Source organism: Pseudopipra pipra, chromosome 9, assembly GCF_036250125.1.
Source record: "Pseudopipra pipra isolate bDixPip1 chromosome 9, bDixPip1.hap1, whole genome shotgun sequence".
Taxonomy (NCBI): Eukaryota; Metazoa; Chordata; class Aves; order Passeriformes; family Pipridae; genus Pseudopipra; species Pseudopipra pipra.
This window is the reverse complement of record NC_087557.1, coordinates 29,012,460-29,033,420: the sequence shown is the minus strand read 5'-3', so window position 1 is coordinate 29,033,420 and position 20,961 is coordinate 29,012,460. Positions and strand designations below refer to the sequence as shown.

At 42.8% G+C, this 20,961-nt stretch overlaps 1 protein-coding gene and 1 long non-coding RNA gene across 3 annotated transcripts in view; one reads left to right on the top strand and one right to left on the bottom strand.

Annotated features, from left to right (window-relative positions):
• ST6GALNAC5 (ST6 N-acetylgalactosaminide alpha-2,6-sialyltransferase 5) overlaps nucleotides 1–20,961 on the bottom strand; it is a 70,896-nt gene that overhangs the window by 6,213 nt on the left and 43,722 nt on the right. Inside the window, exons 3-4 of one of the 2 annotated variants that reach the window (XM_064665516.1) lie at nucleotides 7,288–7,697; nucleotides 1,852–1,959 (exon numbers count right to left, since the gene is read on the bottom strand). In XM_064665516.1, the coding sequence (XP_064521586.1) occupies nucleotides 1,852–1,959; nucleotides 7,288–7,697 (518 nt within the window). The remainder of the gene's footprint in view (nucleotides 1–1,851; nucleotides 1,960–7,287; nucleotides 7,698–20,961) is intronic. The other variant, XM_064665517.1, reaches the window with a different exon arrangement.
• On the top strand, nucleotides 1,956–8,106 carry LOC135419245 (uncharacterized). The gene is made up of 2 exons (XR_010432869.1): nucleotides 1,956–6,188; nucleotides 7,127–8,106. It is a non-coding gene; the product is annotated as an uncharacterized LOC135419245 (long non-coding RNA).

Here is a 20,961-nt window from a genome sequence, read left to right as displayed (position 1 = left end):
TAAGATTTTTTTTTTTTTTAATGTGGGCTGTAAGCATTATTACACCAGTGGTAGGATTAATTTACAGCCTTTCTTATGTTATAATTTAACATTATATCCATCCAATTTTAGTGTATCAATTCTATGAATGCCTTTCATATATGGTCTCAGTAACATTTTTAGCCTCTCTTAAAACCTGTTTGGGTTTAGTGTTGTTTGTTTGTTTTGTTTGTTGTTTTTAAAGATGTATATGTATCTAAATTACTCTGACTTTGGCTGAAAAGTCAGGACTGTGCATTATTTTGCAGTGAAATGCTGTCTTCTGCATTTTTAGATCATCAGTTTAATAATTATTATTTCCATGTACCACTGGAATACAGCCCTTCCTGGAGTAAGACAGACCAGCCACTTACAGAAACTGTAGTAGTATGTGCTGGCCAACTGAACTGACAGGGGAGCTGAGGAGCTGTGCTGTGGAAGGTATTTGTGTTGTCTGGCATATCTGATCTAGTTTGTTATTTTCCTTGGAGAATTCGTGATGAAGCCTGGCAGTACATCACAGCATTTATCATCAGTCTTTTGTTATAATTTGTAGAAATTCTCACAAAGTGGAGTTTAGTGTTGACATTTTATACTGTGATTTCTTCAGGGATTTCTACTATGTGCCCAGGACAAATGCAGACTCCTGACTGATCCTTTTTAAGTGCTCAGAGGAAAGTCCAAGCAGTCCTGAGTCAGAGCAGTCCTGTTCTTTGCCAGATGCACTGACCTGGCACTGCAGCCTTGCTCTCCTTGCCCCTGAAAGGCACCTGGAATTAGCCAGTGAACCAGACTTCAGTGAGATCACTGCACTTGCAATAGAAAATTAAAGCAAGTACTTCTTAGTGAAAGGGGTTTGTGAGCAGGAGATGAAATGTTCCACTGATGCCTCGTTGCAGACTGGCAGCACCAGCCCCGTGCCAGCGGGGTCAGGACTGACAGGCACGGAACCACAGGGTGCTGGAAGGCCACAGTGCTGGGCTGGAAATGCATGGACAGGTGAGACTTCTGGCAGCATAAAGATTGCTGATGTAAAACAAATCTGGATGTATTCATAGTGCATCATGTGGCTGATGTGATTTTGGTCCAGCAGCAGAATTTCTGAAGACCGTTTCCCTGTATCATCACTGATCCTCAGGGGGACACCTTAACCAGGACCTTGGGGCTGAGTCCTGCACAGGGCTGGAGGCACAACAGGGCTGTCAAATGTGCACAAGCTGCTACTTTATAGAACAGCTTCCACTGGCAGAATTTGTGTGCTCCTTCTGCCACTTGTGGCCCACACCCTGCATGCCCCACCCAAGTGGGACTGATCCTCTGTGTCCACGTTCTGGGTGAGACCTTTGGTGGGGATTATTTAGGAAGTTAGTTTACTGTAAAACTGGGATTCATGTCAGAGAGGTACAACAATCTTAATTTGAGTTGCACAGAAAGTTCAATTTAGAAGCTAGTCACTGTGAGAATGCTGTTCCTCTATTAATTTGGGGGGAACTTGAAAAACAAATTAAAAGTCATGTTTTCCAGTACTACTTTCTTCAGATTAATTTCATGCCAATTATTGCATTACTTTTAGCTGATAAATATTCAGAGACTAAAAGAAACCAGCAAGATGGATTAATTCTCCCACACTACAAACAACATTTTTTAATATTTTACATAACATAATTAAACCCTTTTTGTTGTTTTCAGAATGAGATTGTGGGACATCTTAATTAATTGCTTTAAGAGGACTGAAGACACGTTGCAGAGAAAAAAAAAAAGATTAAAAGATTCAGATATTTATCTGTAACGTTAACTGTGTTGGCTAATAATGGTTCCAAAATAAAATCCTACCTGCAGAAATCCGGTGGCACCATGCCATAAACATTTATCCTGTCACAGAGCTCTAATGCGATAGTCATTGTGAACCAGCCCGTGCTAAGCCAAGTGTTGGATATCTTCCTGAAAGCAAAAACATAATTAAGTTTCTAAGCTGACAAATAATTCTTGAGATTTATTTATTTGTTCCCTGAAAAAATTCCGAACCAGTTTCTCGGCGGTTTTTTTTCACTCTCACGAAAGGCTACGAAACTTGGGCAACCACGACTACTTTGCTCGTTCATCTTGTAGTGATTTTGCTTAGTGTCCCCTGCCAGTGGCCTAACCTGTGCAGAAACTGCCCTAGCTGTAATTAATTTCGGGCACAACAGTGTTAATATTTAGCTGACCTTTTGGTGAATTTACTTTAAGTGACTGAAACTTCATGTCCTGTATTTATATTCTACTGCTAGTAATCTGTACACATCTGTAATCGCTTAATGGAGCTTGCACACTAAGTGCTTGGGAAGATGAAGGGGCTGCTTAAAATGCTGTTCCCACAGCACACAGAGGAGCCCATCTGCCTGAGTGACATCTGGCCTGGAGCGTTGTTGTAACTCTTTCCTCCCACCCCACCCATGATTTGGGTTCTAGAAGCTCCCAGCCACTGGCTGTGACTGCTGGCAAGAAGCTTATTGGGCTGCAGCTCTGCCTTTGTCCCATTGCCAGCCTGGGAAACCTTCATCCTGGGAACTGCCCCTCTGCCTGCCCCCAGTGCCATCCCTGCCTGGGGGGACCTTTGATATGACTGACAGAGCACTGCCAGGGAGCCCTCAAAGGCAGCCCCTTGCCTGGCCTTCTCTGCAGGCTGGGAGATGGCTTTCAAAGAAGCTCAGCTGATCCCAGCATTATTTATGCAAAATAGGAGATACCTCCATGTAACTGCTCACAGATGTAAGGGATTTGCAAGTCGGGTGTAAAATTTTGCTGTGTCACAGGTTCTTAGCTGCAAAATGGCAACAATAACATTTCCTCTTCCTCTCATTTGCTTGCCAATGCTGTTTAGTGCATAAGAGCTGGGTCCTGTAGTGGTTACTGGTTGCCTGGCACGTGCACTGGAATTCCCAGTCCTGTGTTAAGTTCCTGCACTGGCTCTGTGCCACTGGAGAGCTGGCAGTGTTGGAATGGGAAGATCAAGGAAATGCCAGCGAGGAGCACGTCTTAAAGGTGTCATAAGGGCATGTTAGGGACTGGCACCTCTCTTAGACATGGAGGCACATAAAGTAGGGTATTTACTCCAGAGAAAACGAGTTCACTCAAAGGTCTCCTTTCAAATACTGTTAAAGACAGCAGGTCTCCCTAATGGCTCCTCACTCAGCTAGAAAAGTCCCGCAGGAAGAAGTTCAAGCTTGTGTCATCTGCAGCCCAAAAAGGGCTCAGATTCCTGCTGACAGCCTGTCACAGTGACTGGCTCTCCCTTCATCTCTCACTGAAGCTGAGGCAGTGTGGGAGCAAGGGCAGGCTCCTGGAAGGCGTGGGCACTGTATCAGATTGGATTAATATGGAACCTACATTAACCCCCTTCCCCCACACCTCTATCTGCCTGATACCTGGGAAACTTTGTGACATCACCCCCACCAAAAAAAAAACACAGCAGAAAACACGAGGTTCTCTTTGGAGAAGTCACCAGGGAATCCCAGGTTCTGACCCAAGTTCCAAGGCCATCTTTTACAGTTTACCCAGTGACAGCACTGTGTAGAACAGTCCTGGAAGCAGGGACCTGAGACCACAAAAGCCACTGCAGGCAAGTGCCAGCAATCACTAACATCTAATTCAGGCAAAAAGAGCCACCACGCAGCTTCCCAAGCTAATGCAAAACAAGCTGGGTCCAAGTAGGTCACCTACAGGGCAGTAGGAGGGGGATGTTTAGAGCACTGTCAGGTTGAGGAATGCCTTGTACCAAATTTCCCATTTCCTCAGGGAATTAGAACTACTGCAAAGAAAAAAACCAAGTGGCAGTACCAGTGCTGGCTGCTTGAAAGATGCTTCTAAACACAAGGGAATTCTTTAACCAAATCTGCCTGAAGGATGCTGGGGAGCCCAGTTTATTAGTCCTGTCCTTTGTGGGTCACCTGGTAACATGTGAACTCCTGAAACACACATTTATACTGCTCCTGACATACAGACTTTCAGGCTAAGCTGGCATTTGGACAATGTTTTAAGCATCTCATTATTTCCAATTATGGGCCCTTATTTATTTTCTGACTCTGTACAGAAGCTCGGGGTTGGTGGTGCAGTTTGTCACAATGTCACAGCTAGGTCAGAAGCTCAGCAGAGACCTTCAGGCACTGCAACAATATAAAATGGTAAATAAGAATTTTCAGCTCAAAATTATTAGGAAAGGGAACAAGTAGGGAAAAGCTTACAAAACTTGCTTCTCTGCCACCTGGGAGTTTCTGAGCTATGAATCACTAGGTAATTCAGGAACATGTTCAGGCTGAAAGTACTCTGGAGCTTGCACAAGGCCACTGTTCCAGGTGCCTAACACCTTACATTCCAAAGCCCAGGGAGCAATTGTAGCTGGACCATGACCAAATGCTTTACACAGGTCAGGCAACCCAGCCAGGCTAGTTTTGGGTTAGTTTTGGGTTAGTTTTCTTTTTGCTTACACACACTTACTTACACTGTAATTTAGTGTTTTCAACAAATAGGAGAATAACTGAATATAAATAAACCAGCTTAAAAGCTAAACAATCAAATAAAGATTAAAAAATTTATTCAAGTACCACTTTGGCCTCTTTAAATACCATGTCCGTAGGACAGCAACATAGAAATGGGGTTATAGTGCCTTGCCTTTTCATAAAAGATCTGAGCAAGAGTCCAACAAAAGAATACTGCTTTTATACCTAATCAACTGTAATGAAAGAATATGAAACACTGTCATGTGCTTATTAGGGGAAATTATCAGATATTCTTTTATATGATGAACTAACACACAGCGCTGATAATTCTGTAGTGCACACTAAATTACAATTAAAGGCCTTTCTGCTCCACCAAAATCTCATTTATAATCTCTATGGAAATACTCTTCCTGCAGTTATTTCATTTATGCTTCTTTTATCTAATTACTATAATATTGGTTCTGAATCATATTTTCTTAATGTACCCTTATTCAATTATAAAGTTATTTTCAAGTATAGTTACTTTATAATGCCAAGTATATCGCTCTGCAGCCTTTGTCTTTCACCACACTGTTTAACTGGCAATGTTTTCTGAAGGTCTCTCTCCATTTCAAAATCAGCTTTTTTTCTGAAAAGCACAATACATCCAATTACCTTTTTTCTCATCATTTTCAAGACAGAAATGAATAGTCTGATTATTGCAACCTTGCAATCATGCTTCTCTCTCCCTCCTTTGTTTTTTGTAGGCACTAATGCCAAGGGCTCAGCAGAAACCTCCCAGGGAAGAGCAGCATTCTGGGCTATACAATGTTCTGCTCCTGCCCCCACAGCCACGTAAATTTTCTCCCCTTATGAATTCCTTCCTATCCGTGTTTCTCTTCATCTTCCCTCTCTTCTCTGCTGCTTATTCATTTATTTTCATCTCCCGTTTTAATCTTCTCAGTCCTTCAAGTATGCTGCCTGTGCCCTCCAAAGGAGTGGTTCACACACACAGCAGATCCTGCAGTTTATTAAAATCAACAGGGCCTGTTCCCGAGGCTGAATTTTGCTGGCATCTGAGTGCCCTTGACTCACACTGGGAATTCAGGGTGCCCATGACTGAGTCCAGTATGAACTTGTTACAATGTCATTAATGGCTCAAGTGCCCTGAGAATACTTCAGGAGCCAAGTCTGGTGCCCGTGCAGAAAAAGAAATGCTTTGATCACACATTCACTACAGGCCTCTGGCTCTGGATGGCTGATGCAGAACCAGAAAGAGCAGCTTGCCTGAAATGGCACAGCACGTTTCAGAATAAGAACAGGAGCCTGGCAGTGCCAGGGAGGGAATGGGACCCTGGCTCCCTGTGGCAGAACTGGCCAGGCTGAAGCAGAGGAGGTGAACTGTTCCCCAGAAATGGGGACTGCTCCAGATCCTGCACTGAAAGCCCAGTCCAGGAAAGGAGGGTTCCCTGTGTTACAGTGCAATTACAGCTTTGTTGGCTTTCATGCCTTTGTAAATACTGAGCATAACGATAACCCTCTACACTTTTCTTGAAGGGTTCAAATGCTTAATTCACCTTCTTACTTCACTGTACTCTGGAAAAGACTGAAACACATCACAACTGGCAGGGCACCTCCCCTGTCTCTTCCTTTTTCTTCTGACAGAGACCCGAACACACCAATTTGAGGATGAAGAGAAAAGGACCTTGACTGGTAAGAAACTAAGTTGCTCTGTGCTCCAGTGTGAGGGCAAGTCAATCACAAACTCAGATCCATCCTTTGATCCACTGTAACTGAGCAGAGCTTGCAAGCAAATCATGTGGGGTGTGACTAAGGCAGCAAACGCCAAGCAAATCATACAACAGTTTCCTCTACCATTGGTTCTGCCTTTCTTGTGTAGCCCAGAAAATTAATCCCGTGCTCTTGAGTCTTCCCTGTCCACAAGAGGATTGAGCCCCGTTTCAAGCTTTGGTGTCTGTGTATTGTATTTGTAAGCTAGAAAACCTCACCATGAGTTACTGCACAATATACTTCCCACTTCATTTGTACCTAAGTGGGGACCCTGTTTTCCATTTTTACAGCAGCATATTTAATAAGTAAAAAAATAGAAGTTCATTAAAAATAAATGTCTGTCTTGTTGGGAAGTGTTTGGTTTGAATGCCCATTTTCAAACACTGTATGTGAAAATACTCAAGTCCTGCACTGGGTCACTTACTAAAAATTTGATTTGAAGATCAGCCTACAAGTCTCATAAACAGTCTCATAAAGATGTAACTATCACAATAACTTTCCATTTTCCAGTTGCAAATATAAGATGAACTGTTCTGAAGCACCTAATGTATGACTAATGTTTATTTGTTTTACAAGAAGCTTTACAGCTGCAATGTTCCAAGAATGCTTAAATTCAATAAGCAGCTATTATAATTCATTGAATGGTGGCATTTCCTCTATAAGAAAACATAACCTATCCATTTTAATTTTTCAGAATCAGTGAAAAAACTTTAAGGTATATTACCCCAAAGTGAGATTTAAGCAGCTCCTGCCTCCTTGGCTGTATAAACAGTACATCCAGATTCTGGTATTCTGAGTTGGTGAGGCAATAATACTCCATACAAATCATTTTGATGCCTGTTTTTTACTTATGTTACCAGTGATCCTATTTGACGTGTCATACCACATTACGACTCACGAGGCAGAGGATTTAATGGGTGTGATTGTCCCACTGAGCAGCTCTGAAATGGCTGTATAATATAAACCAGACTACTTTCCTCCTGTATAACACCCCCCGGCCACACCCACGGTAAGTTCTCACCTGTCCTTCCCGGTTTCCCGTTTGAACAGGTCATCAAACTGGAGCATCTTGTGGCGAGAAATCATGTACACTTTTAACCGTGGCAGTATCTGGTTCATCAGCTGCAGGTTGTTGTACACCAGGCCCTTGCCGTCCCTGCGCATGTAGCTGCTCGGCCCCCAGAAGATGAACACGGCGCCGTGGCTCATGTTCAAGAGTTCGTGGCGGTTCCGCAGGATCCTCTGGATGCTGGAGTGGGCGATGACCCGCAGGCTCGTTTTGTTCCCGACGTCTCTGCCGTAGCCCCGGGTGGGCGCGTCGTTCATCCGGATCACGCACTCGGCCTCGTCGATCCTGTCGCCCTGTTTGCCGCCCAGGAGGTGCCCGGAGCTGGTCACCAAGGCACAGCTCTTGCAGTGCATCTTTAACGGCTGCAGAGACACACGGAGCTCAGGATTAGCTGCAGGCATCTTCCTTTTCACTGCATTGCTGTATTTTATGCAGAAATGGCACATTTTACAGCAAAAGTCGTAAGGGAATTTACATAAATCACTCCCAGCACTCTTCCCAACTAGCTGGGGATGCGTTACCTGGATGTTTTGTAGATGGGGAAAATGTGGTATAGGTGTATTAGCCTTTAACATTCCTCTGTGGAGTTGGGCCCATTGTGTAAATCCTCCTTTCCACTGTCTACACAGAAATGACAACAGCTTCTATACTGCTCCCAGCTGCTTAGGACTGCACTTCTTCCACCTGCCATAAACAAGCTACAATTGGAGTATTTTTTATTCTTCCTCTTCCACTTTTTTTCAGGAAATAATAAACCCTAAGTCCTCCTAAGTTCATGTGTGAGTAGCTTTTCAACCCTGGGGTCAGGACATTGTGCAAAGGGAAGTAGCACACTATACTTTGGCCCAGTCCTTGCATGGTATTTGCAGGTTGGTCCCATAACCACTGCAGTGCTCTTGTACCTCCTTTATGGTTCAACACTCATTAATGTCTGTGTGTATTTGGCATGACAGTGAGTTAGTGCACTGAACTTTTTGTAGCTTGTCAGGTCATGTTCAAAAGTTACACAGTAAAATGGAACAGGAGGTGCCTGCTCAGTGAGTGCTGACCTAATGGAAGAAGGACAGTAAAACAAGCTTTCATGAAAATGAAAATGCATGATAAATCATATTACTGGAGTATGCCACCTATACAGGTATCAATTAGAGGAGTATGTCACTACCTACTGCTCAGCAAGAGAACTAAAAAGGAGCAAAGGTTAACAATATCCCCAAAGTGCTACTTTCTAACAAGAATACAATGAACTGTGAGGTAAATAAAGACTGACTGAAGGTGTGCCTTGGTGGCCCTCCATGAAATAGTATCTTGCACTTGGTGTGTATCTTACAGTTTCTCTGAAAAAACAACAACAAAAAACAAACACCACATAAACCCACCCACCACCTCCCAAAAACAAACAAACAAAAACTCACCACAAAAAAACCCAAAACCAAAACCAGCACAGAAACTGAACTGTGGTTGTTCAATCATTTTGATCTACTGATCTTCTTCCCTAAGGGTGTCCATCAGATCTTTCTTTTCATCCTTAACCCTGAAGGATGGCATTCCAATACCTTCCTGGTGAGTAACAGGCTTGTTTAGTTCAGACACACCACGTGCTGCCAGCAGCTGTCCCCTGCACTGTGGCACTGGCCTGATCCTCTGGTGTGCTGAAGAGGTGACAGGATCCACTGGCTCTGAGGAGTGTGAGCAACCTAAACCCATCTCGCACCCTCAGCACCTCGAGGCCAAACCCTGTGGCTCTCTATGGGATCTCATTGTTCACACCACCACAAATGCACCCAGCACGTCTCCAGGTGTAAACCTGGGAGGTTTATTAGCAATGAGGAGAAGTTATGGTGACATATAATCACCCTTCCTATCAACCACATGTATCAAGTGACTAAATCACTAGATATTTGACGGGAGTGTTTTACTGTCGTAACTTATGTTTAATTTTGAAAGTAATAAGTGGTTACTATTGCAGTCTGAGATTTTTTTTTTCCTATGAGAAGACTGCTTTTTAATTGAAGAGAAAATAATGAAACTATACAATCTGTGCAATGATACAACCAGCAAGTCTTGTATCTCCATCTCCTCCAATCAGCAAAGTCCCTTTTCTTTCACATCTAAGGACTATAATCCAGAGCTAATGATATGGGTAGAAGTGTTCATGCCTTTGTGAGCCAAGGTTCCTAATGCAGTATTTACATGCATTTTTCTTTAAGCTTTCACCTGCCACTTTGATGAATTACCCAGCAAAAGGCTGTAAGGTGAACTAGCTGCTCCACCAGCATGCTTGGGAAAGCAAGATGAAGTGCTAATGAGGTTAAAGGAAACAGAGTCAGCACCAATGTTAACTCACACAGGTTTGAATATCCACACAGCAAGGCATTTTCACCCATACAATCTCTGCTGGTTTCTGGCCTATTGAGCTACAACATCCCTGTTTCTTTTAAAAAAGCCTGCCACAGAATCCATCAATTGTTGGGAAACAAGAGCAACCATCAGCCAAGCTGGGGAAACTTGGGGAGGGGGGCTGAGGCTACAGAATAAACATTAACACCTCCCAGAACATCTGTCCCAGATCTTGTTTGAAAAATGTTCCTACTGGTGAACAGTCTTTTAGATGAGACATTCAGGTATTGCCTGGCTCCTTCTTGAATGATGCATGGGGGCTGAGCCCCTGCAGCTGCTCCAGGCAACTCATTTTCAGTCGCCTCGCTCAGATTCTTTCACTTGGAGGCTACAAAACTCACACCTCAAAACTGTCAGAGGAATTCACAGCCAACAGCCACGACATTCTCACACCAGCTGTTTATAATGCTTTGACAATATTGAAAACAAGGGGGGAAAAAAGCTATAGGCTGTAATACCCACAACACTGGGAGGCACCAGGAATGTCATGTATTTAAGCAATAATAATGGAGGCACAAGGCAGTTCTCTGGGATTGATGACCAGCTGGGAAAAGTTGATGGCCTGAGAATAACCAGGGGCCATTAAGCCAGAAGAACATTAACTCCACAGAAGGCGCTCTGTTACAGTAATTATTACAGTGATATTTTGGAAAAAAAGCAAACCAGGGAAAAAAAAAAAAGGTGCAAACCCACGACATACACGAGTCATATTTCAGGAGCCTGGCTTCAAAATGCCCAGAGAAGGGACAGGGTGAGAGGTAGGTGAGTTTTATAGCAACTGTATTAATATAGTACCTGTATGAAGTACCTTGAAGTGTGGGTACCTGAACCACAGGTACAGCACCCTGTGTGACACGGCAGAGCTACTTCTGCAACACAAGTCAGAGCACTCAGACAGGGAACGAGTCAAGTTTTGGCCAAAACAGTTGCCCAAATCACCTCTCAGTTCCAGTCACCTCCAGACTCATATGGAGAGAGCTCACAGTGCAAGAGCCCCAGGAGATGGCAAAATCAGAGGGTGCTTTTCCAAGATAGAAGGGCTATCCCAAGGGAATAAAAGAACAGGTGAATATTGCTATGGATAAACCCCATAACAGCACCTTAGTGGCCACAACAAACCAGTGCAACCCTGCCCTGCTACAAGTGCCACAGGCCAAGCTGACTCCTGGCAACTTCCACTTCCATGGATTATAGCCCAGGAAGTGCTGCTGCTCTTTCACATACGCCTGATTTGGTTAAAATCCACAAACACACAAACAAAACCAAAAAACAATGCCATAGTTGTTTCTGTATTTTCCAATTTGAGGCAATTTGCACCGTTATTGACTTTAAAATCTATGTTGCCCAATGATAGAAAAATGTTATTTTCAGACACTTTAGTGCTCAAGTGCTTGAAAAGGATCAATGGGAAAATGTTATTCCTGATTCAAAACATGCTGCTCTCAGATATAATTATTTTCTTTGTGATGAAATCAAATGATAATTTTTTTTTCCTTATAGAAGTCTTTTGATTTAGAAGATTTAGAAAAAAAGACAATTCTCTCCAGTAAAACCAGGAACACTGGAAAACCTGCTTTTTCCTATACTATTTAATAACCTACTTTCAAGACCCCTGGGTTCAGATCACCCCATTACCAGTAGTATAAAAGTTTCCTTTCTAGAAATAAAAAATAGAGTATTTTATCTTGGCAATGATGACCTCTCCAACAACAACAACAACCACCAAACCAAACCAAACAAATAAGCAAAAAAAACCCCAACCCAAACCCAAACCCCCAAACTAAAACAAGAAAAAAAAACCTGGAGAGAAGAACAGCACATTACTGAGTTCAGCAGAAAGAGACCACCTGTCAGCTCATGAACACGAGCACTCCTCATAGATACATCTGGAAATATTGCAGATGACTTTGAAGTGTACTGGGAGAGAGCAAGGGAGACCAAGAAAGGTTAAAGAACACCCAAATTCGTTTTGGATGGATGACCTTTAACTGAGCATTTGAGACTGAAAGTGCAAAATGTTTCTCTTGCACTGCAACACCTCTGCAGCACGTTGTGAGCCTGCACCAGCACATTGTGAGCCAGCACCAGCACACCTGCCTTCTGTCTGAGCTGGGATGAAAAGCTGTGGGGCAGCTCCTCTCTGCATCAGCTACCTGAACCAACAGCCTCCCCTGCAAGAGCTCCCAAAGTGAGACAGTAAAACCAGTGGTGCAAATAAAGACTGATTTACAGGAAAGCAAATCTGTTTCTGTTTTCAACTGAATTAATTCACTATAGAGCTATATTAATGGTTGGAAAAGGACACATAAACGCTGTAAGAGACAGTCTCAGTGGTTCAGGAGAAGGGACCTTATTCAAGAGCAGCCTAGCTTTTCTCTTTTCGTTACAAAGCAGGTGGTTTCATGGGCAGGAGTTTCATGGCTCCCCTCCCTGGTGCCCATTGTGCCTGGCCTGAGCACAACAGCTTGAGACACTCACTGTATGTTACCCCAGTATTTGCTTTTTACATTCCTTGCCTTGTGCAAGGAACTGAATCAACATCTCACACGTGGTGTTAATGAACTCCCAGTTCACCCCACGTTCAATGCAATTTATTACTTATGGCCTGTTCTTGATTGCTGGGTCAGCAGCCACCAGCAACAACACTAAATAATTAAGTCTTGGCCAGTAATACAGTATTTTGTCCTGGCAGCTTCAGCTCTTTTACTTTCTGGTAGCTTTGAGCAGCTCTGAGGTTCCTCACAGCTGCTGGCTTGGGACCACTGCTCCCCTGGGCTGGCTGCTCCTTCCCAGTGCTCCTCTCCCAGCAGCTTCGAGGACAATCCCCCTATCCCACCAGCCACCCCAACCCCTGCAGGAGCTCCAGCCTGTTGCTGGCACAGCACAAACAGCTCTTGTGGGTCCCTGTGTGTCACCAGCACTGCTCCAGGTGGAAAGCTTCTCGTGCCACTACGTCCATCTCTCGTGTGCAAGCTGCATATATTGTTTCTATTGGTGTGCCTCCTTCCTTAATATTTTCCCCAAAAAGAATAAAAATTGTAAGGCCAAATCTACTTTCCTCTGAGAAATTCCCAACAGCCACCTTAAGGTAGATAGAAACCCTGAAGCTTCACATTTGCCAAGTAACTTCTGTTCTGTAAGTCAACGTAGCTCAAGCTGTCTCATTAGTGAAGTACAGCTCTGCACTTCAGAGGTGATTCCCACAATACAAGGACTCTGGGAGACACGTTCTTGTGAAAATAATGCAAGTTCCTTGATTATTTTTGCTTTGTAATATATTGATGGTGGAACAGTGCTTTCATAATAATACAAAATAAATCAAAAATGAAAAAAAACCCACATACAAGCACAAAGAGTTTGCTGTTTTTCAAGTCCCATCTATGAAATGATGTTATCAAACCAGTCTTCTCTGAACAGTAAAAATCATTCAGATGCATATTGGAATTGTAGGTAACACTTCTGTGTATAAAAAGCTGGAGCAAAAAACCAAGGCTGAAACACCTGAAGCGTGAAGAGAGTTTTGAACTTCAACTTGCTGGGGTAAGTGCCCTTTTAAAGCCTCTGGGAGCTTTGATTTTAAGGTGCCATGTTCTGATCTCAGAGACTGTTTTGCTTTCACCATGACATTTTCACGTGTATGTTTATATAGGGAGTGTGGCTTAATTTCTACACACTGCATGCCAGCTCAGATTTCCCCTCCCATGTTGAATAAATTCTGATTCTTTAACCCTTATGCTAGAGAAGAGCACCTTATGCAGGTACAGAGAGCTGGCAAAGAGGGAGGAAAAAAAATCCTCTGAGCAAATACATTTATAATTATTGTTGAACTAGACTTTTGGAACGTTAGAGAATTTGCCATGAAAACAAACTGCATTATCCACTGAACTAAAAGCACTGACTGCCTTGAAAACTATATCCCAGCGACTGATATCACACAAGTAAACAGAAAGGGTTAGGAGATACCACTTGCCCAACATTGTTAATCCTTATGCAAATCCAAATAACAAGCATTTGCAGCAAAAACTTTGCAATTCAAAAAGGGTCTGGCAAGTCTGTTCATAAAGATAAATGCGTGTCTGTTTAAAAAGATAAAAGATAAACCAAATGAATTTCTTATTACTTCTCTTTGTTTCTTGGGGCCGTGGAGCTTGAATATGCAAATGCTGCAGAAACATTAGCATCTTCATTTCCCATTGAGTCTTCTGAGTTAATTACATAACTGGACTCTGCCTTCAGATATTTGATAAGACAGTGAAACAGCCAAACTTCAGCAAGCACATTCATCACCCCAGGGATCACAGCACCTTGTGTTTTATTCCCCCAAGGAATGCAATATTCTTTTTGCCATGACACTGCATTTGCCATGGCCATCTGCAAAACCTGTAGTAAAAAAATATAATAATCCTATTTTCGAAAGGTCCTTGGACATATCTAATTAAATTTCAGAACATGAGGCTCTATTATAAAGAGACAAATAGCAAAACAAATGCACTCCATAAAGCTTTCACTGGGATGATTTTCTTAGAAAAAGTACCGTTAAGCACATTAGTCAATGAAGAGTCTTCTGCTTGTGTGAAGTGTTTTCTGGCACATTAACTCTTTTTCAGGGGACTGCCTGCTAGTCAGAGCTTCCATTAGATTAATTAAAATATGGCTTCTCTCACTGAAAAGAAAAGGCATGAGTTTGGTTACGGGACATTGACCACCTATAGAAACTGAGCCCTTTCCAGTTACATAAAATCCAGGCAGCAGCAGCACAGGAGACTGAACAACAAAGTAACTCTGGTACATGGGGTGCACTTCTTATTTTGGAAGCATGATTAGCAGGAGCTGATGTTTTCCCCTAAGCCACCTGAAATGAATATAAGGTGCAACCTTGCAAATTGTCAGCACATCTAAAGCTAAGATTTAGAGAGTAGTTTCCATCCTGCATCCTATAAATGGGTCCCAGGAGGAAGATTAGTATCAATCACAGGCTTATTGGAGAGGGAGATAGGATACAATGATAACCCGAAGCTATCAACTAGAGTAATGGTCTAAGAAGAAAAAGCAATCAGAGAAAGAAAAGAATATCCTCAATGAAAGACAGAACTGGAAAATCAGGCAAGAATGTATCACGTTGATGAACATGAGCTCTTATACAAGAGAGAGAATCGTATGAACAATATACAGGCTCTAAAGAAATGGTTATTGCCTAATGTTTATCTTAAAAGGAGTGCAAATAGACATCCATATTATATCAAACTGCTTTACTTTTGTTCTGTAGCTGAAGTGCTTGCACTAAAATGCAATAAAGCCACAGGCATGGTGTCTTAACTATGCAAATTATTATCACTGAAGTGTCAGAAAACCAGAAATTATTTCAACGGGCTACAGGAAAGGTATTGGGCAGTTCAGATTTTTGCTTCAGTTTTCACATCAGCTTCTCTCCTTTCCTTTGGTATGTTTGGGCAATTCTTTCCAGTTTAAATGCTTCATGAAGATATGCCCTCAGATGCTCTTTCTGCACCTGTCACAGCCATGAAGGATTTTTTTTTTGAGCTTCAAGTTTCACAGGGTCCCTTTTTTAATCTAACCCAGCTTTAAAGCCAAGCATCACTGATCCCTAAAGTCTGTGCCTAAGTTTTCAAATTCAAGCACTTTTTTCTTTCTTTCACACTATTTGGTTCATACAAATGCATCTAAACTCTCACTACAACTATTATCACTGCAAGGCAATAACGGGATGGGCATTGCTAGGAGAGAGCAAGCCTTTCCAATGGCATCCAGTTTTAACATAACACAGCATGCAGAGCCCCTAGAACAGGCCAGATGAAACTCTAAAATATATTTTGTCTTGTATTTCTCTACCTTGTCGAATTAAGAGTGAAGTAAAAAATAACACTCCATATTCTTTTGAAAGGTCTTTGTTCAAAAATTTTGTTTAAATGTCTTTGCTTCGTATTCGTAATCTGTCAAAAATGTTCAGCCTCACAGTGTTTTGATTTTCACGTGGCTAGCTCCATGTAATCTTCATCAGCTTATTTTATTTAACCCAGGCTGTTCCAGCTGGTCTTGCTTCTGTCCCTCTGAGTTAACAGCACACCAGAAACTGGAGAACAAAAGCAGATTTAAAACCTTTTTTTTTCTCCCCCCAGAAGATACTGCATCTGAGTTAAAAATGTTTTTCTGAGGATATATCAGATTCAGTAATACATAAAGTTGTACCAGCTCCACAGCAGGATCCCAAGGTAGCCTCCATAATCACTGGCCCGAAAGACAGATGCTGCAAACAGGCACTGGCAGCAAAAGTGGTCAAAACATCCATGTAATTTAATAGCTACAGGGTGCAGAAACTCACTGTGAATTTCTCCCATGCACAGATGTAGAAAAGAAAAAGAGAGGGTGTTTTGTCTATTCAGTTTCAGACAAAAACAGATGAAAACATTTTGAAGACATGCTTAAAAATCTGTATCTATATCTGCTACTATGTATTGCTATAATTTTAACTGATTTTGGACTACAACTACATTTGAAAAATAAACCTTTTAATTCAGGGGTCAGCTCTTTCAGTGTTTGGGGTTTTTTTAAAGGGTCTCTAGCATTCCAAATACATCTCTGCCATCGTTCACTGTTATCACAGCCTGATCAAGAGACAAAAATAAACACATCTATCCATCAGGATGTTTGTATTGTGCCTATTTGTCAGTGTACAGGTTAATATGAAATTAAACACTTTGTAGATGGAAACATTTAGCCCTGAAATGAACCTACCACCGAGGGTTAATTAGACAATCAAGTACAAGAGCTGGCACTCCTGTCTGCCAACGTGGCATTGCTTCTCCAAAGAGGTGTTCTTCAATTTACAGCAGAATGTCAAAACTATCTTCTCTGTGGCTGAAAAGGATGAGGTTAACAGGAATCTCAGAGGGAACCACTGAATAAGGCTGCCTGGGAGAGAAACAAAGGTCTGCCTTGGAGGAAGGCACCCTGAGCTGCAGGGCAAATGAGAAGAGTCCTGAAAAAACTGAGCCAGGAAAGAGCTGATAGCAAGTCAGCTAATTACAGGGGGAGAGGGGGCTGACCTTGCTAGAAGTAGAGTTAAGTCTGTGTCCATATCTATGTATTTCCCAGGCATTCAGAACTGTGCCATCTCTTGTGCTGGGGCGCACAAATACTTTTATTTATGCTGCACCGTCCCCTGATTTGAGGGAAGCATCATTCCCAGGCATTTGGTTAACACTCTTCAGTAACATTCCTTGCTCAAAGATGTAGCTTAGCTGTGGAAATGGTATAACTTAAATGAGGAAATGATACAACCTAAATTCAGAGCTACCCAATGCATTTGGTCAAGGCATCTGAAGTGTAGAAGGGTGTGCCACAGAGAAAATGCAAGACGTAGGTTTAAGACAGATACTACAGAAATCAGGAAAAAGGGGATCATTTTTAGTGAGCAGCAGCAGAAACAAAACCTTCCTGCAAAGGGGTGAAATGTGGAGTCCCAGAGTCACAGGGGATTTCTGAGGGCTTTATACACTTTATCTGCTTTTTAATTTACATTATTAGTCCCAAGTTGTACTCCTTGGATGTGATGTGTGTGTCATTTGAAGTGCATTTACCTGGCAGTGACATTAAACAACTTCTGCTCACTTCTTGGGTTGGGGGTTGGAGGGTATTTCACTGGATCACTCTCGGGATCCACTTCACAATCAGAACAGGAGGAAAAGAGAAGTCAAAACAAGGCAGGAACAAAAAGAATAGAAAACAGGTGGAGGACATGGGATTGCTGTCTTTAGTGACACTGAATGCACATAAAATTCAGCCCCAAATGCTATGATAAGATGGGTGATGGTCCTGGAAGAATGAAAAGGAGAACATGGCAGGATGACCACAAAGTGCTACCCCGTGGATACTTTTTCAAAGTCTCTCTCAATCTTTCATTGTTTCAGATCACCATTACTGAATGCCCTGACATCTAACTGATAACCTGTCAGCAGGAAGTTTCAAGTTGTATAAGCAGTGTTTGCTTTTCAGGGCTCTGTACCACGCCTGGCTGCAGCCCAGGATTCTTCTTTCATGTGAATGAACTTCTGTCAAACAGTTTCTTCAGAGCAACAGCCACATTCTAGAGTAGTTTTTCTGCACTGGACGTGTAAGTTCATCTTTCCAGCTGTAATAGCCCAAACAATGCCCACCCATCTAAGCAGTGTGTTTTTACAAACCCAGACCTCCCCACAGCCACAATTTCAACTGTCAGGAGAGAGGACAGGATATTGTCTTCCTGCAGGGGAGAAACACTGGAGTGTTGACAGCTTTTTGTATGGGGGTCTTCCAGCAGAGAATTAAAAAGAGAAAGAGCAGCTACTCCTCAGGTGTAACTGCTTCACTCCGAGGTGACCAGATGGTTCATCTTGTCTGTCCTGCGTGACCCTGGGACTGCCCTCAGGGGCTGCTTCACCCTGCAGCAGAATGTGCCAGAAGACTCTGCCTGCAGCTGCCCAAAGCCCACTGCCCTGCTGGCAGGGTGAGGTGGCACCAGCCTTCCTGCTGCCCACACGACCACGGATATCAGGGGGGTCTCGGGAGCTGCTTCACACTCCTGGCACACCCTGGACCCTGAGCTGTGCCCCTCACTGCACACACCCTGCACAGGTGGGACACTGGCCCCTCAGTGTCCTGGGCAGGGCTCTGTGCAGTGTCCCCGGACCTGCACTGTCACCCCCAAGCCCCCACGGTACCCACACAGGGACACCTGCAGCCCCACTGGCTTTCATGCTGATCTCCCAGGGCTGGGACACTGTGACAAACATCTGTGCAGCACAGGGCAGGGCAGAGGGGACACAGACAGCACAGAGAGGCAAACACGGTGACAATCTGCCAGGAGATGGCATGAGAGCATAATCCTGACTCAGCCACAGGCACGGGGAGACCAGGAGTGTCCAAAGTGCTCACAAGGGAGAGCCACTGAGGACAGCTGGCAACCTGACATCCCAAACACCACTGTGAACAAAGTGGGAATCTCACCTTGGGCATGGTGGTGTCTGCACTGTGTCAGTCCTGCCCATTTCCCAGATTTGCACATCCGAGGAGAAAACAACACATCCTCCCAGGAGGAACCACAGTTCCTGCCAGCACAGTACAGCTGGGAGGAGCCTCCATCCTGGAAACTACATTTGAAGAAACACAGCCAAACTCCACTGATGTGTCAGCACCTAATTACAGCTGGAGTGTGGTTCAAATCCTTCCCTTTCTGTCATGTGTTCTGCTTCCTAAACACACACACAGAAAAAAGCAACAGTGTAGGATTTCTACCCCTCAAAAATAATAATCACAGTACAGCCCCACTATTACAATTAAACAGAAATTAATTCCATTCTATAGAAAGGGACAGGTTCTGAAGGCTTAGCTGGTTTCCTTTTTAATTACTGTGCAACATTGTGAACACAGCAAAAATCTTCTTTTTAACATGCTGGGGGTTATGTTTGCTTTAACTGACTGCAAAGGATGCTACATTTGCATTTAATTAAAAAAATAAGTTATTAAAATGGTTTATTCTAGTTCAATGTATATTTGTTGAGCATGAGGATGGTTTCACATCAGAAATAAGATTTTTTTTCAATTAGTATTGAGCAACAGACATCTGGGAAAGCAAATAAAAAGAACAGATCAATGTATTTTCAAAGAAAGCTTCTTAATGCAAAACCATTTGGCCTTGTCACAACTAGATTATTTTTGAACGCTCACCTTTTCCAAAGGAATCACTCTGTATCCTGAAAGCTAATCAGTATGTTACCTTTTTGACAACCCGAGAAACTGGAATGCAAAAACCTCACACCAAGTATGAGCTCCCTTCCAGCCAAGAGTGATCTGAGACACGACTCCTGTGGGTGGATGGCATCGTCCCCTCCAGCTGGGGAAGGGCATCTCTGGCTGTGTGAGTGTGGGGTGGCTCTGCCAAACTGAGCAGAGCATTTGGGAGAAAGAAATCCTAATTTTCAGCTCCCGAGCAGCCTTACACGGGAATCAGGCAAAGCTTTTGGCAGATGCAGAAAAAGAAATGTAGGCATCCAGTTCACTTGAAATTCAAATGAGCAAACAGCAAGCTCATTTGTGTGCTTTCAAGGTTAGTCAGCAGCTAAGGAAAAATTTTTTTTTTAAACTGAAACTTTACATGTAGGTTTAAGAGTGGAGCTTTAATTGGGTTAAGTCCTGCTTTACACACCAAAGCTCTTCATGGGATCTAACCCTGTGTTCCTGTACTAAATAAAAGTTCTAGGGAACCACTTCTTCGTAGCCACATATCTGATTCATCACTCTTTGGAAGGCTACAATAAATCTGTCATGGAACTCTACTAATTGCCAGTAAATCACCAAAGTTGGAAGTGTCACAAGCATATCCAAAAAGAGTAAAAGTGAAGAGCTGAACGTTCAAAGAGCTCTGGGGTGAAATTCTGTCACTTTACAGATGAAACCTGTAATCTATGTGAGAATAAATGATGTATAATGATTACTAAATTTGAAATCAAATCTTCACATGGGGACAATTCAATAAGGTTAGGTGATTATAGGACTATGCAGCAGCATCAATTATGGAGCCAGAAATAGCCTCACCGTCCCTCAGAGGCTACAAAAACTCTGCACTGCTTTATTCACCAACATCAGAGGGCATCCACTTTCATCGAATAGTCTGGGGGGTTCTCGTTTGGAAGGAAAAAAAATTTAAAAAAATGGAAGGCAAGAGCCCAAAAAATGACTGGCAATGATCCTAACTTATCATCTGAGCTACCATTTGCTCTGCCAATTGATGGGAAATGAAGTGTGATCAATTCTAGTCCACTGTACATCGTTCCCATTGACTGGCCTGCCAAATCTTTGATTGAATAATTAGTTAAGATATCAGTATCTGCCATTTTGCACAATGCTCACCAGACAAAGCCCTAAAGTCTTCATAAAATGGACAATCACCACGTTATCTGTACCTTCACATTTTCTTTCACATGTATGACTAAGCCTCAATATTGCCAAAATAGGGAATAAAAACATAACAGTACATAAGAAGTGAAATCCAGGAGCATGAAATCTAGAGGTCAGTGCAACCCCTGAAGTAATACAACATGCATACGGATGAATAATAAGCCATATCAAAAAGGATTAGATCTGTGCTCCTCATTTACAGTAGTTCACTGTAAGTAGCAACCTGTTTTCCCTTCTCACTGCCAGGGGAAACTGTGTTAACTCAGGTACTGGGTG